At 48.2% G+C, this 16583-nt stretch overlaps 1 protein-coding gene across 1 annotated transcript in view; it reads left to right on the forward strand.

Moving 5' to 3' along the window:
• Window positions 1–16583, forward strand: part of LOC119172992 (tryptase-2) — a 110774-nt gene that overhangs the window by 47314 nt on the left and 46877 nt on the right. Inside the window, exons 2-3 of the mRNA XM_037424126.2 lie at window positions 2857–2942; window positions 10004–10110. Of these exons, the coding sequence (XP_037280023.2) occupies window positions 2857–2942; window positions 10004–10110 (193 nt within the window). The remainder of the gene's footprint in view (window positions 1–2856; window positions 2943–10003; window positions 10111–16583) is intronic.

Consider the following 16583-nt stretch of genomic DNA (forward strand, 5'->3'; position numbering starts at 1 on the left):
CAACTGAAATACCGTGGCTAAATATCAGTGAGCTTATTTGGTCAGCAATGCCGTCGCCGTCAAACGGCTCATCCCCTGCCCCCGAAACAAGCGTACACGATCGTGGCGGGACGACCACATCGTCATCCGTCAGACGCAAAGGCCCTGAACAAGACGTATGTCTCAGCTCTGAACAATCGACTAAAGTAGGGCTGTTGTTGCGAAATGTAATGACACTCTCAGGGATGTTGATCACGGCGCCATGTTCTCTCAAGAAATCCATTCCGATAATCAGGTCTTTACAGCATGAAGCGAGAACGACGAACGTCGCCACGAAAGTAGAGCCACCGATGTCGAGCCTTGCTGTGCACATTCCGACAGGCATCAGTAATTGGCCGCCTGCCGTCCTTAAGTGAGGTCCCGTCCACGCTGTCTTTACTTTCTTGAGGCATACGGCAAGGTCATCACTGATAATAGAGAAGTCAGCCCCGGTGTCGACTAAAGCTTTGACTTGCTGTCCATCCACAAGAACGGTAAGGCCTGGGGTCACGGTTTCGTCGGTATTACGTCTTGTCGGCTCTACAGCGTCCTGAGGTGGGAGTAATGGGGGCTTTTTTTCTTCGTCTTGACAGCCTGCAACCTTAACCCCTGAGGTCGCCGCCTTCAGTTTCCCCGGTGTGGGCTGGGTGACCTCGCTGCTCTGGTGTCGACAAAAGTGCGGCGCTGCAACGAAGGTGACTGGGCAGGAGAAGGAGAGCGTGGTCGATGTCGGAAGACCGGCTCGTAATCAGTTGTAGCCTCGTTATCATTGTTACGGCGGCGGTCGAATGGGTGTCGAGGTACCGGAGGTCCTTGAGAACCGACATCACCACGGCGGGATACGTACTCGTTGGCATGTCGAATGTCAAACCGTGGCCTGAGAGGGCGAGACGGATCGGCGCGGTGCCAGCAATAGCGGGCTATGTGGCCTACACCTCCACAGTTGAAACAGAGTGGACGCCTGTCGGCAGTGCGCCAGGTGTCTGTTCGGCGAAGCTGTGGTTGCCGTGATGACTCCTCACGCGACGAAGGCCATGGCAAGCCAGAAGACGACTGGTCGTATGGGGGCTGGATGGATGGGCACCACGATGTCTCCCCTTGTGGTGGTGACCAAGGAACAGTTGCAGGTGGCGGGTAGTATGAAGGCGGAGCGGGTGGGGAGCTTCGAAGGGCGGCGGCGTACGTCATGGGACGTTGTTCGGGGGCAGGATCAGCTGTCGAGAATGCTTGGCGGATTTCGTCACGGACGACTTGAGCGACGGATGCCATGGGTGTATCCACTACCGGAGTCCGCAGCCTTTGCAATTCTTCATGAACAATTTCTCTAATCATGTCACGTAAGGAGCTATGACTGTCAAACGTCACAGCGGTGGCCTCAGTTTGGGGGCTGCTGCACAAGCGGTCATATTGTCGGCAGCGTTGGTGAAGGGCCCGCTCGATAGCCGACGCTTCTTTAATGAAGTTCTCTACAGTGCTTGGCGGGTTGCGCAGATGTCCGGCGAACAGCTGCTCTTTCACGCCACGCATGAGGTAGCGCAACTTCCTATCTTCAGTCATCTGCGGGTCAGCCCTCCAAAATAAACGTGTCATGTCTTCGGCGAACATGGCAACCGTTTCATCGGGTTTTGGGACCCTTAGCTCTAGTAGTTGGTGGGCGCGGTCACGTCTGTCGACATTGGCAAAAGTTTCAACCATCTTCTGGTGAAAGTCGGTCCATGTGGACAGGTTGCCTTCTCTGTTCTCGTACCAAGTACGAGCGCTGTCATCGAGATAGAAGTAGGCCCGGCCGAGCTTTTCCTGTGCAGACCAGTGGTTGATCTTTGCAACTTGGTCATAGTGGTGTAACCAATCTTCTACATCGTCGTGTGCGCCACCACCAAAGCGTTTAGGCTCCAGCGATTGAAAAAACGTTACCTGGCATGGAGCGGGAGCACTGGTGCCGAGACGTACAGGCTGGGGGCTGGTGTTAGCCATTTCTAGATGTCTGTTAGAGGTTTTCTGCGAGGGGTTGCAGTCTGGAGGAATACCTCGTAGCCGACGACTGAATCGATGGACAGGGGTTGCAGTAGGCACGTCCGGGCTAGATGAACGGCTCCCACTAGGACTGTGAAGCATCGGGCAGCGTCACGGCCCAGCACCTCCACCAGTGTCGCAGTGCAACGCGAACAAAAGATGACAGCAGCTTACGGCAGCAAAAAGAGCGTATTCAGGATCAGCTGTACAGCAAGATGCCTGCTTCGTTGTCGTCCCGAAAAAGCACCTGACCCACTAGCTGGAATCTACGAAACATTCCTATCATCGTTCTTTTTCGTATAAACACGTGTCAATATAATAACAATACTAATAATAATAATAATAATAATAATAATAATAATAATAATGATGATGATGATGATGATGATGATGATGAATTGATAGCACAGCAGCCGCGTTTGTTTTGGTTGGGTATAAAAAATATCACGGTAGTACCGAAATGAAAACAGAGTCAAGCTGAGAGTCACTGTTGTCTCATCGCAAAATATGCATTTGAAGCTTGTATTTGAAATATATAAAATATTTCATTAAAAGACGTGAATTGATTGTGATATTTACTTAAAAGCAGCCCTAATATATATATATATATAAGGCCAGGATGAACCTGCCCGCATGTTCGTTTTTTTTTGTTACATCTATTCTAATTATCAGTGGAATAGTCAGACCTCTGAGCAAGTGTGCGGTGTCTATGCAGGTGTTTATTGTTTTCTTTTCTTTTTCGAAATTGTGACTCCCATGCTGTGCATATCTATAAAGAATTAACAGTGTGAATCTTACACTAAGGCTCTTCTCCCTCTCTTCCAGCTTGTGGTGAGAGCAAATTTCCTGATGATCCCGACTTTCGCATCGTAGGCGGCCGCGAAGCCAACAAAGATGAATGGCCCTGGCAGGTGAGTGGGCGTTATTGTTACTCAAGGATCCACTTGCGTCGTCTTTATTGTACAGGGAATGCTGGCATAGAGCTGGCACTGCTGGGGACAACGTAAAAGTTTAGCACAGTATAACTTCAGAATTCCGTGGCATTGCCTTAATCATTGAAGGTTTGCGTGCAGATGCACACAAACCTGCACCAAAGAGCGTGCACTTCTGACGTCATAAGCTGGGCGGCCGGGGAACACGCGGCCGTCGTAGGTGAGCGGAACTTTCGTCGCGGAGGCTGCCGCACTGTAGTCGTCAGGGTGGCGCCGCCTCTGCGGGCTTATGAAGTTCTATGCGACCACACAAAGAGCACAAGGATGGAATATTCAGCGCACTGGTTAGAATTAATCTGCAGTGTCACACGGGCGATCACAGGACACTAAGATATGAGAATAGCGTGGTTACGGCATCGTTAATACTATGACGACAGACAAACCATAAAGATAAAAAGTGATGTGCCCTAACTGACCTGCTGAAAATAAGCCATGAACCACCACAGTGGTTGAGTGATTATAAGGTGCTCGACAGCAGACCCAAAGGTTTCGGGCTCGAATGCCGGCCGCCGTGGCCGCATTTCGATGCAGGCGAAATGCTTATATGTGCGTAGGCTTAGGTGTACGACAGAAAACTACACATCGTCGAAAACTGCACATCCCTCCCCTACGGCATATTTTATAACGATATCTTGGTTTCGCGATGTACAACCACAGCAGTTAATATAAGGAGGAAGCTTCAATACAATGCAAGCTCTTTAAATTATGACTTGTAATCTTGCAACGCGGTTTTCGACAAGGTTTATCTACAACATCCTGATTCAATGAGTCCACAATGTTTCGATAGCTATCAAATCTTGTGCAAAGACGAGTATGACTTTCATGGACTTCGTGAAAGCTTTTGATAAAGTGTCTCACTGTAAGTTACTAAGGAAAATTGACATTACGTTCCAACATTCTACCATTACAAACTGGTTTAATTCTTATTTTATTTCTCGTGAGCAATATGTTAAAATTAAAGGCAATAAGTTGTCAGTTTCAGCTGTTAAGTCGGGAGTGCCTCAAGGTAGTGTTCTGGGCCCACTTCTGTCCCAGGTATTTATAAGTGATCACCTGAATGAAATGTACGTTTCTATCAGGCTCTTTGCAGATAATTGCATAATATACCATAAAATACACGCTGTGGATGATGAAGTAGAACTGCAAGAAAATTTACAGAAAATAAATAAATGGTGTGCAGAATGGCAAATGATGCTAAACTCAATAAAAACTGTCCTCATGACGGTCTCTGGAAAAAGACAGTGCCATAAATTTAGGTACTTTGTTAATAATCATCAACTTAGCTGAGTTGAACAACGTAAATACATTAGCTTTATATTTATCAGTGACTTTCGCTAGAATCAGCACATAAATTATGTGTGTGCAAAGGCCAACAAGTGACTCTGGTGTCTCAGGAGAAACGAAATGCTTAGTCGACAAAACACTTATTAGATCAATTAGTGATTACGCTAGAATTGTCTGGGATCTTTTTCATGTGAGAAACATCTCAAAAATTGTAAAAATTCAACGTTTAGCAGCCCGATTGATACTCAATAAATATAGGTGGGCGGATTCATCATCTCAACTATATGCACTCGCCGACTTACCCACAAATCAGGCTCGAACTAAATACGAAAGGCTTGAATATCTCTACCTGATTATCAATAACCATATCTGCATAACGTATGCTGACTATTTTTATAATCTTCGTAGGGAAATTTCTTGACATCGTCATTCAATGTTCATTCGTGCTCCTGCTGTTTTTACTGATTGTTAAAAATATAGCTTCTTTCCAAGAGCTATCAACGAATGGAATTCCTTGACTAAAAAAGCCGTTTCATGCTCATCCGTAAATTTATTCGTGAAACACATCGCTTATATTTTCATCTGTATCCCATATGAAAAAATGTCAACCATAAGAATGATGGATTCCACCATCCACCATTTTGGTGGATTGTGGTGCTGGAAATGTTGGTGGCACATGGTGTAAGGTGGCGTATGGTGGATGCTGAGTGCCGGCAATGCTGGAGAGCGAAACGGCGTCAAAACCACCGTGACGAGCTGCCACTAGAAAAATAAAACATAAATAAAGGTAAGTGTATAGAAAGCACCCGTAAAAAATCGCGACTACGAAGATTCGAACGTGCAACCTTAGAATTTCCAACTGAACACACTAACCAGTGTGCCATGCCAACATATGAGGAATTTATTGTTAACTAACTAGTCAACTTACAAACTCGCCGTACAAATTTGGTTTTGTTTGTCCTATACTTGAGATAAACGGGATCTGCACCTGCTACCTAAAGGCCCATTAGATTCAGCCTGCACTTCAAGAACTAATTCAAGGTGGTGCCGTCTGGGTGTTGTCTTCGTGCAGGCGAAGTTTCACCAAGTTCAGCAGCGATGCTACGTGGAAACGAATACGAAAGTGCAGATGTTGTGCGAGCCCTATGCCACTCGTCGGCTGTATCGAGGCTTATGGAGGCTGTCATTCGTAAAAGACGGCGCCGCTTACGGTGCTTGGCATGTGTCTACCGGAAAATGTTCCTGTCGCACTTGTCGCACGTCGCTAAAACAGACATTGATGCGATTGGCTGTGTCGTCTGCTGCAGCTGCAGCCATCTTGCGCTGCACTAACTTGGCACTACCTTACGAGCAGGTGCAGGGGTTTCGTGAACTAGCCTTGCACGACAGCTGCACTTTTTTGAAGCGAATACTGCGGTCCCGCCATGTCGAACTCCTTAAACCAATGCCGAAGTGCAACGCCTCTGTGACGCGGTTCATGAAGAGCAGGTGAAACGAATGGACCTTAAAAATTCACATTTGTTGAACACAAACAACTGCTTCCTGTAACGATTGTCACTGCAATATTGGCAACCATGCTATGTTTTATTTATTTTTTGCTAAAATTCACAACCGCAAGAAAAAATTCGAAATGGACTGAGGAGCAGGTACAGCTTACCAGCGGGCGCCGCCGCAGTGGTCTAGCGGCTAAGGTACGACTGATGAGCCGCAGGCTGATGAGCCGCAGGTCACGGGATTGATTCCCGGCGGAGGCGACTGCATTTCTGATGGAGGCGGAAATATTTTAGACTCGTGTGTTCAGATTTGGGTGCTCGTTAAAAAACCCCAGGTGGTCGAAATTTCCGGAGCCCTTGACTACGGCGTCTCTCAAAATCATATGATGGTTTTGGGACGTTAAACCCCACATATCCTCATCAGCTTACCGGTGGTTACTGGCAAGCTTGATACCTGTTTCTCACTCGTCCCAAAGGGCGACATCTGCTCTGGCTTTAAGATGCCTCTAGACTCATTCAACAGATACGCCCACACAATTCATTCCGTATTAGGGTGTTTTTCGCTCAACGTACAGCGCTGTCATGCCAGCGCAGTGTTTAAGCTCTATCATTAGCAGCAACTACATAACGGCTTAACCAAAACGAATGCAGTGTGCCGGAAACATTATTCTATCATATAAGTTCAGTAAGCATACGCATTGACAACTTTGTGTCCTCGCATAAGAGCCAAAGAAGTGCCGGCGAGTACTATCGCTGGCGGTCGGTGAGAGCAGGCGTACGTTTGGTGGATATGCTGGAGCCGCATCGCTTTGCTGTTTGTCGCTTCTTGCGCGGATTTTGTACACAATAAAAAAGGCTGCATTTAGCCTAAATGATGCTACGGCTGGGCTGTATTTTCATTCTTACTCGTCGATGCGTATTCTGAAACGCAGAAGCGCCGATAACCCATTACAATACAGGAAATCGAGCAAGCAATCGACAATTTGCCGTTATTGAAAACACCGGGGCCTGATGGCATCTCAGGCGGATTTTACAAAGCTTTCAAGAAAACGCTTGCTTTTATATTGCTGAATATGTTTCAAATGAGTTATGACATGGACACTCTCCTACAATCCTTTTGCAAAAGTCATACTGAGATAATACCGAAAACCACTGACAAGGAAAAACTTCGCTTCATCGAGGGCTACAGACCAATATTGCTGTCAAACGCGGACTACATAATTTTCGCAAAAGTATTAGCAAATAGGTTGCAATTTGCTATGTCGATCGTCATTGGGTCTCACCAGGCATGTGGGATGAGGGGTCGAGCCATACAAACCAATATACATGTCGCTCGAACAGTGCTTCGATACTGTCATGGTTTTCAAAAGCATCTTGCTATGCTACAGATACACCTTGCAAAAGCTTTTAATCGTGTTCAACATTCCTTCATTTTTTCTCTTCTCGAACAAGCTAATGTTGGAAAAGTTGTTCTTAAAGGCGGTAAACAATGCTATAATGAATGCTCAACTTGTCTGATAGTTAATGTTCAACTCTTCAAGCCTGTTTCTATTCACTCTTCTGTAAAACGGGGATGCCCGATGTCACCTTTTCTATTTCCACTTTATCTGGAACCACTGTGCTTAAGCGCAGTACAGTTGAGTTGCATTCGTGGCTTCAGTATATTAGGCAGTGAAGTTAAAGTATTGGCTTATGCAGATAATGTCGCATTCTTTTGCACAGATAAGCCAAATGTCGAAAATGTGGTATATACTATTGAAAAGTTTGGCGTAGTTTCAGAAGCTCGTTAAATGTCTCTAAAAGTTTAGGAATGCGGTTTGGCTTGTGGGGTAGCACACCAAACCACTTTGCAGGGATTAATTGGACAAGAACTCCTCCGACATACCTCGGTGTACCATTGCATGCAAAAGTAATTTCTCTGTTCCACCGATCTTAGGTTTTCTCTTTCCTTTTCAGCAAGTAGTTTCCTTCTCTTTTTCCATCTCCCTTGTCATTACCTGTAACAGCTCCCTATACTTCGAGTCTTTGCCCGGTAGTTTTCCTACTTCGCCCTCAACTCTTGCGGCTATATTTGTTATTTGTGTGTCATTTAATTACGAGCTTTCAAACTTTGGATCTATGCCCTTATTAACAGTTTTATATCCCATTTGTTATGTTATGCGTTAATGAATACTGCCCAAGCTGTTAATGCCTTCGCCGTCTATTCTCATTTCTCTAAGTTTGTCACAAATTCCCTCTGTCATAGGACAATATTCAATGCTTGATTTTCTGTGTCGGACTTTCCACGTGATCTGCCACTTAGACCCTGCGTTCGCTATATAAAGGCTATGTTGCTAGCAGAGAACTAGCAATAACCTGGCATTGGTGTCTGAATATGAAGGTCATGTATGTGAGCATTCAAGTCCCCTAGAAGAAATATTTCGGCCACATGAACTTATTCATTGATATCGATGCGTATGCAATCCGCTATCTCCACATTCTTTTCCATGGAGTTATTTTGCGTCCAGAAGTAACCTACATGTGCACCTAGCCATGTTTTCTTTTCCCCTACTGTGCCCAAAACTCAGACGTATTTTGCACACGTTTGCTTTCCTTTATCTACTGTGGCGATGATATGGATTAGCATTTCAACACCCCCACGTTTGCTTTGTGAAATGATCCCCTTGCATTCTTCCCAAGTATAATTTAGAATTTGTGGCGGCTCTTCTAAATCTCTAAAGTGTGTTTCTGTAACCGCCTAAAACACCTATCTATTGTTTTTAACTGCTCCTCAGTCTGTGATCATTTTGCTTTTTGTCTGCCACCCTGCATGTTAATGTAACTGACTGAAACACTCACCTTCTCTCTTCTTTTACCTTTTCTCTGGTTTTTCTCTCAGCCACCTCCCAAAGAGTCTTCCTCGTTGTTTTTCTCGTCAATAGCTATCCTGGACACCTAAAGGCCCACGTGAACCTGCAAGTCGCCAATCTACCTCACGACCTAGCCTCATATTGAATTCAATTGTGACTCGTTGAAAACGACCTCACCTATGCGCCTCCCAGTTAATTTCCACTACCTCAATGCCTTTCTCTCGACTCATCTGCTATATCACTTTGTTTGCGCCAACAACCACTCTTTGCAGGTTGCCATCACCCACCGGTACATCCGGCATCGTGCATACCGCTACCTGTACTTGAGGGGAAATGGCGTGCATGTCATCAACCCCTTTCGCTAAGGTGGTCACTAGTCCTGCCGATTCGTCATTTAAGACATCGTTTAAACCGCCCGCAATTATCACGAGGATACGTTCATTCGGTTTACTTGTGAGTTTTGCGCTCCCTTGCCTCATGCCCCGCCGTGGTGGTCTAGTGGCTAAGGTACTCGGCTGCTGACCCGCAGGGTGCGGGTTCGAATCACGGCTGCGGCGGCTGCATTTGCGATGGAGGCGGAAATGTTGTAGGCCCGTGTGCTCAGACTTGGGTGCACGTTAAAGAACCCCAGGTGGTCGAAATTTCCGGAGCCCTCCACTACGGCGTCTCTCATAATCATATGGTGGTTTTGGGACGTTAAACCCCACAAATCAATCAATTCTGCTGGAGTGTCCCGCACCTGGAAGTTACTTGCGCTTGTACCACCGGCTGCATTGTCCCTTCCCACTCTTACAACTACTTCACGGAAGCTGGATCTTGCGACAATTCAACCGATTGTACCACAGCGGTCAAGCCAGTGCCCCTACTAGCACGACCCAGCTATTTGCCAGCGCACCCTGCGAAGTGCCAGTTATTCTTAGTGTATACTAGTGTTCCAGCGTATACCAGTGCCCCTGGGGACGCTGTTTTTTTTTTAATAGCTCGTGTTTGTCTTCTCTTTCAACTTTTGAGTGATAAGGCGGGTTTACTGTGCCACTTCCATCTCCCGGTTTTCTCATTACCATCCGATTTGCAAGTGCTGCCGAGATAATCGTGACAGAAGCTTTGTTTGAAAGCTCAGTATCGCCGTGAATATATTGTTACAATATACCCCATTTCAACCAAGATTTACCAACTATCTCGGAGGATCAAGCCCCTGCTTTATTCAAATGTGCATCTGTTCAAACAATTTCTTCAGCTTCTGCCATCCAGAAGTTATCATTCGAGTCTCTGTTTTCTTTCTGCTCTATTTTAGTGCTGCCCGCATTCATGAGAAAATGCTTTCTGGTGTCAAACAATCGCTTAACTTGTGCAGGTGTCGGTCCGTCTGACCCACCCACAGGCAGGCAAGATTGGCCACTGGTGTGGAGGCGTTCTACTGAACAGTCGATGGATACTTACAGCCGCTCACTGCATCGTTAAGTAAGTAAACTATAAGTTGGTGAGCACTTGAGAGGTCATTCAGAATGATAGCGCTCGGGCTATGCATCTCTATGTAGAGGTTTATTTTGCCTAGGGCACGAATTTGTGACAAATGCGTGCTTGTTATTAACATAGTTAAAGTGACCATCATTATAAATTTTTGAATGTGCAAAAACCTCTCACGGGTGCATGTGCGACATGTGGTCTTGGTGTTCTTTGTGGGTTTGTTTTCAGCGTTTGTTCTATTCTAATTCTAGACAGAAACAGATAAGAAAATGTTCTGTGACGCAACTTCAAACCGAGTCTACAAAAAAGTCACTGTTTCACAAAAAGGGCGAAGCAGTCAATGCAATACCAACAAATACGAATGTTTTACGAAGCAAGGGTAGCATTTTTAGCAGCAATATTTTCGTAGTAAACATGCGCTTCCTAGGTATCGAAGCTTCCTGCGACGCTGCCGCAGCAGATGACCACAACAAGGCTTGTGCGTAGTGACGGCGTTGATGAGCAGCACCTCCCGTGGGCAGCGCATGCTGGTCCTCAGGAATATACGTCGCGTGTCACCACTGGTGGCAGTTTGTTTTGTGTAGAGCGCATTTATATGTGTACGGCCGCTCCAAACGCACTTCTGGAACGGTTTCCTTTTTTTTTTTGACAGCACAGCCCATGAAAGCTCCCGTGCCCTGCTGTGAGGGCACGAGCCGCGCACTGATTGTTGCCGCTATAGTGCGGCAACCATAAGCATTCCCCCCCCCTCCTCTTTTTCACTAAGGAAATAAGCGCGCGCGCAGATAACCCCGGCCTCGGCCCGGCTTTCTGCAGTTCGCTCCGCAGAAAGCGCATCCTTCCATCCTTACCCATATATATATATATATATATATATATATATATATATATATATATATATATATATATATATATATATTATGAAGTCTTGGTTTGGAAGACCTTTATTAGGCCCGAAGAACCGGCAGCCGACAGCTGAGATGAACGGACCAAGATGATGATGCTACGTGACAACGATGAGGATGCATGAGCAACACATGATAATGATGATAATGTACAGATGAAGAGGATTGGTATACTAAATGCCCACACTAATTCCCCCCACGTGAAAGCGGCCAGCCTGGCCGCGGCAAGTCAAGGGGACAAAGAACGTCGCATGAAGGGCTTCATACGGGAGACATGGACGACCTCAGTAGTTCGATAACGGCGATCAGCTGGGGCTACAAGTGGCGTCACGCGATAATTCACTGGTGAAGTTTCTTCAAGAACTGTGTACGGCCCGATAAACCGTGGCTGGAATTTGTCGCACAAACCAGGTGTGCGAATAGGCGTCAAAAAAAGCACTTCGTCTCCAGGTTGAAAGGATACAGCACGATGGGATTCATCATAAACCAGCTTTCTGTCTTGCTGTCGGGCTTCAGTGTTTATACGAGCACGTTGGCGGCTCTCTGAGAGCCGTAGAACGTATTCCTTTGAAGAGGATGGAGATGAATCCACATGGCAGGTAAAGAAAGAGACGTCCAGGAGAGAAGTAGGGGAGCGTCCATAGACTAGGTAAAATGGTGAGTAGCCGGTTGTCCGCTGAATAGCCGTATTGTAGGCGAAAGTGACGAATGGTAGGACTACATCCCAGTTCTTGTGGTCTGGTTGAATGTAGGCGGCGATCATGTCAGAAAGAGTGCGATGGAATCGCTCAGTGAGGCCGTTAGTTTGGGGATGATAACTAGAGGCAGTCTTGTGAGTTGTGCCAGAAGCGCGAAGAAGTTCGTTCACTAGTTGTGAAAGGAAGGCCCTTCCACGGTCACTGAGCAATACACGTGGAGCACCATGACGCAGTATAATGGCTCGGAGGATGAAATCGGCAATTTCAGAAGCTCAACCGGTAGTGACGGATGCCGTCTCGGCGTAGCGCGTCAAATGGTCAACGGCTGTTACTATCCATCGGTTTCCAGCAGCACTGACTGGAAGGGGGCCATAAAGATCGATGCCTACAACTTCGAATGGTGTGGCTGGGCACGGAAGAGGCTGTAGTGTACCGGCTGGAGCAGATGTGGGTAGTTTTCTAGATTGACAGGTAGTGCAGAACCCAACGTACCGAGCTACACTAGTGGTAATACCTGGCCAATAAAACCGACTTCGAAGGCGATCGTAGGTTTTGTGGTAACCAAGGTGACCTGCCGTCGGATGGTCATGAAGTGCTCTGAGGACTTCGGACCGAAGCGATCGGGGTAGAACGGGAACCCAGCGCTGACCGTCAGGATGGTAAATTTTGCGGTACACCACCGAGTTGTCCAGCTTAAACTGCGAGAGTTGGCGACGGAGCCTCGCATTAGGTAGACGGGAACTGCCAGTGAGGTAGCCTATAATACGTCGACAGTATGGGTCAGCCAGCTGTCGAGAAGAAAAATCGTGCGGGTCGTCCGAAGGCAGCTGGTCCATAGAGGCGAGAGAGGAAACCGCCGTAGACGTGGTCTCCGAGGGCGTGTTGTGCAAAGTGATTGCGGAAACGCTGAGGGGAGGCGCTGGTAGTGGGCAGCGAGAGAGAGCATCGGCGTCGCTATGCTTTCTGCCAACTTGTATACGATGTCAAAATCATACTCTTGTAGGCGTAGAATCCAGCGGCCGAGGCGTCCCGACAAGTTCTTGAGTGTCGAAAGCCAACATAAAGCATGGTGGTCGGTCACGATGGTGAAATGGCGGCCATGAAGATAGGGACGAAATTTCTGCACTGACCAAACGATGTTGAGGCACTCCTTCTCGGTGATCGTGTAGTTCCTCTCGGCTGCGGAGAGGACGCGGCTGGCGTACGCAATGACTCGCTCTCGCGAAGAGTTGTCGCGCTGGAGGAGCACGGCTCCTAAACCGTGGCCGCTAGCGTCTGTATGGAGGAAGGTCGGTGCACCATCGTGAAAGTGAGAAAGTACAGGATCGGTCGTGAGGGCACTCTTCAATTTGTCGAAAGCCGATTCACATTCCTGAGACCACTGCAAGGGCGTACCAGAAGCAAGTAGCTTATGTAGTGGTGCGGCTATGGAGGCAAAGTTTTGTATGAATCGCCGAAAGTAAGAGGCGAGACCAAGGAAACTTCGCAAATCTTTCGGCTTGTCAGGGCGAGGGAAGCGAAGCACCGCAGCAGTTTTTCAGGGTCTGCACGAATTCCGTCCTTGCTCACAACATGACCGAGGACCTTGATAGATCTGCTGGCTAAATGGCACTTCTTTGTGGTAATTTGAAGACCAGCGCCCGCAAGGCAAATCAGGACCTCGTCCAAGCGTTGCAGATGTTGCGGAAACGTCGATGAAAATACAACAATGTCATCGAGGTAACATAGGCAAGTCTTCCATTTCAGGCCACGCAGTACGGTGTCAATCAAGCGCTCAAAAGTTGCGGGCGCATTGCATAGACCAAACGGCATAACATTGAATTCATATAGGCCGTCCGGGGTTGCAAACGCAGTTTTTTCTTTGTCCTCTTCGTGCATGGGGATTTGCCAATAGCCGGAACGCAAGTCGAGGCTTGAAAAGAATTCAGCACCTTGTAAAGAATCGAGGGCGTCGTCGATACGTGGCATGGGGTATACGTCCTTCGTAGTGATCTTATTGAGTGCTCGGTAATCGACGCAAAATCGTACGGAACCGTCTTTTTTACGCACCAGAACCACTGGAGACGACCAAGGACTGGTTGAGGGTCGGATTATCTCCCGTTGCAGCATATCGTCTACGTTTTCCTCAATGATTTTTCGTTCGGCTAGGGAGACGCGGTACGGACGACGATGCACAATGGATGTTCTGTCGGTCTGAATACGATGTGCTGTAGCAGTTGTCTGACCCAGGCTGGATGAATGAACGTCAAAAGAGTTTGCATGCTTTTGCAACAAATCAAGCAGCTGCTGCTTCTGCGAGTCTGTGAAGTCCTTGTTGATGGCTGCTGTAAAGGCCGAGGAAGCAGCATGATCTCCAGGATGGCCTTTAGAGGAGGCAGGGGTAAGAGGCACGACGCACACAGGCTCCAGATCGGCAACGCAGGCGACAGTAGTGCCCCGCGGCGGTAAAATTTTATCTGGTGTGGTGTTCGTAGCAGCGAGGACAGCTGATCCATCGTTGAAGCGAGCCACACCTGATGCGAGAGCTATGCCTTTATTAAGGCAACGGGGCGATGGAGTGACCAAAATGTCACCAGAGTCGACGTCGTTGGACAAAACTGTGACTAATTGATGTTCGTTCGGGGGTAACTCGATGTCTACAGCAGCGATGAGTCGAAGTGGCCTGTAGGTTTCGACACTAAGCAAGTGGTCTGTGTCAGTAAGATGGACGACACGTTGTGCACAACAAATAGCCGCGGAAGCAGACGAAAGAAAGTCCCAGCCTAAAATGAGTTCGTGGGAGCACGGGGATAGCACAGCGAATTGTATGTGATGAAGAATGTCGTCGATTAGCACACGGGCAGTACAGAGAGCGGAAGGGCGAATCATCGTTCCCTGGGCTGTAACCAGTGTTGGTCCATCATAAGGCGTCGTGACTTTTCGAACGCGGGTACACAAATCAGCACGAATAATAGAAAACCCAGCCCCAGTGTCCACCAAAGCATCAACGTCCACTCCCTCAACTGAGACTGCAATCATATTGTAAGGGCGCGCTGAAGGAATTGGAGTACTGTGTAGGAATGCAGTTTGTCCTCCAAAAACTGCATTGCTTAGTTTTCCGGACGCCGATCAGAAGCGAGGGAAGCAGGCTGAAGAGGAGAAGAGGAGCGACGGTAGGGCGATGGTTAACGGCGTCTGGTTGATCGAAGACTACTGCGCAGTTCACCGGATGCTGGCGGAGATGGAGACCGACGCGGCGGTGACGAATAATGACGGCCTTGGTACAAGGCTCCTGCGATATAGTCTCGTTCGCGTATGTCGTACCCTCGGCGCTCATCTTGCTGGCGCTTGCGGCAAAAGCGTGAAATGTGACCACGATAGCCGCAATAATAGCACGTAGGGCGAGTCGATCGATAAGGAGGGCGGTAGCTTGTGTTAGATGCACCGGGAGAGAGAGCAGTGAGAGGGACAGATGATGGCTCAGGCGGTGGCGATGCAAAGCTCGTGAGAAAGCTTCTGGGAGGTGCGGCAGCAACCGACGCGTACGTTCGTGGTGGCGACGTCGAGCTGACGGTGCCTGATGGTGCGGCGACGGCATGCGAGAACGATGGGAGAGTACGATCGACAGTGGGCTGCAGGTGGGCCATATGGGTCATGGACGTAAGCTCCTCTCTGATGACATCCCGCAATGACGTTGGAGAAGGCTGAATGGTACATACTGAAGGTAGTGTGAATCCCATTGATTCTAATTCTTCGCGTATTATCACCCTTATCGTTTCTCGTAGGTTTGGATCAGTCGTAATACGGGCCGCGTCACTGTCCGGTTGTAGGCGCATCGACTCAAGTTCTTCGAGGCGCTGACAGGTTGTCGCAACGTCAGCAACGGTAGCCGGATTCTGGATTGCAAGGGCATTGAAAGCGACGGGTCCAATCCCCTTAAGAAGCTGGCGTACCTTGTCTGACTCTGTCATTGGTGTGTCAACCCGGCGGCATAGTGAAAGAACATCCTCGATGTAGGATGTATACGACTCCCCGATGTGCTGTTTCCGAGTGGCGAGAGCTTTCTTTGCGAGAGCCGAACGAACAGCCGGTGTGCCAAAGACGTGGCGAAGCTGATCTTTGAAGGATGACCAGTCGGGGATGTCGATGAAGTGGTTGAGGAACCACGTCTTCGTGACACCCGTGAGGTAGAATGACACGTAAGCGAGTTTGTAGGTGTTATCCCACCGGTTAGCAGCGCCGACACGTTGGAAATCGTCCAGCCATTCCTCCACATCTTCGCCGCGCATACCAGCGAAGGGATGGGGCTCACGCTGGATGCTGTTAATGACGTGAAAAGGCGCGGCACGCGGTGGCGGAGTGGGAACGGCTGCAGCACCGACCTCTTCTTGGTGCGACATATTTCCGGACACCTGGCCCAAGCGGTGACCTGAACGTAGCTCCAGGGGGTAGAGTGGTCGAGAAGATGACGGGGGATCCAACAGCACGCTCCACCACGTATGAAGTCTTGGTTTGGAAGACCTTTATTAGGCCCGAAGAACCGGCAGCCGACAGCTGAGATGAACGGACCAAGATGATGATGCTACGTGACAACGATGAGGATGCATGAGCAACACATGACAATGATGATAATGTACAGATGAAGAGGATCGGTATACTAAATGCCCACAATATATATATATATATATATATATATATATATATATATATTGTCACGGGGGCGTGACGTGGCCGAAGACAGGAGACTTCGTGTTGGGATTTAACTGTTTATTTGGGCGAACAACGGAAAGTCGCCCCGCCGCGGTGGTCTAGTGGCTAAGGTACTCGGCTGCTGACCCGCAGGTCGCGGGTTCAAATCCCGGCTGCGGTGGCTGCATTTCCGATG

The sequence above is a fragment of the Rhipicephalus microplus genome, chromosome 4, assembly GCF_043290135.1.
Source record: "Rhipicephalus microplus isolate Deutch F79 chromosome 4, USDA_Rmic, whole genome shotgun sequence".
In the NCBI taxonomy this organism is placed as follows: Eukaryota; Metazoa; Arthropoda; class Arachnida; order Ixodida; family Ixodidae; genus Rhipicephalus; species Rhipicephalus microplus.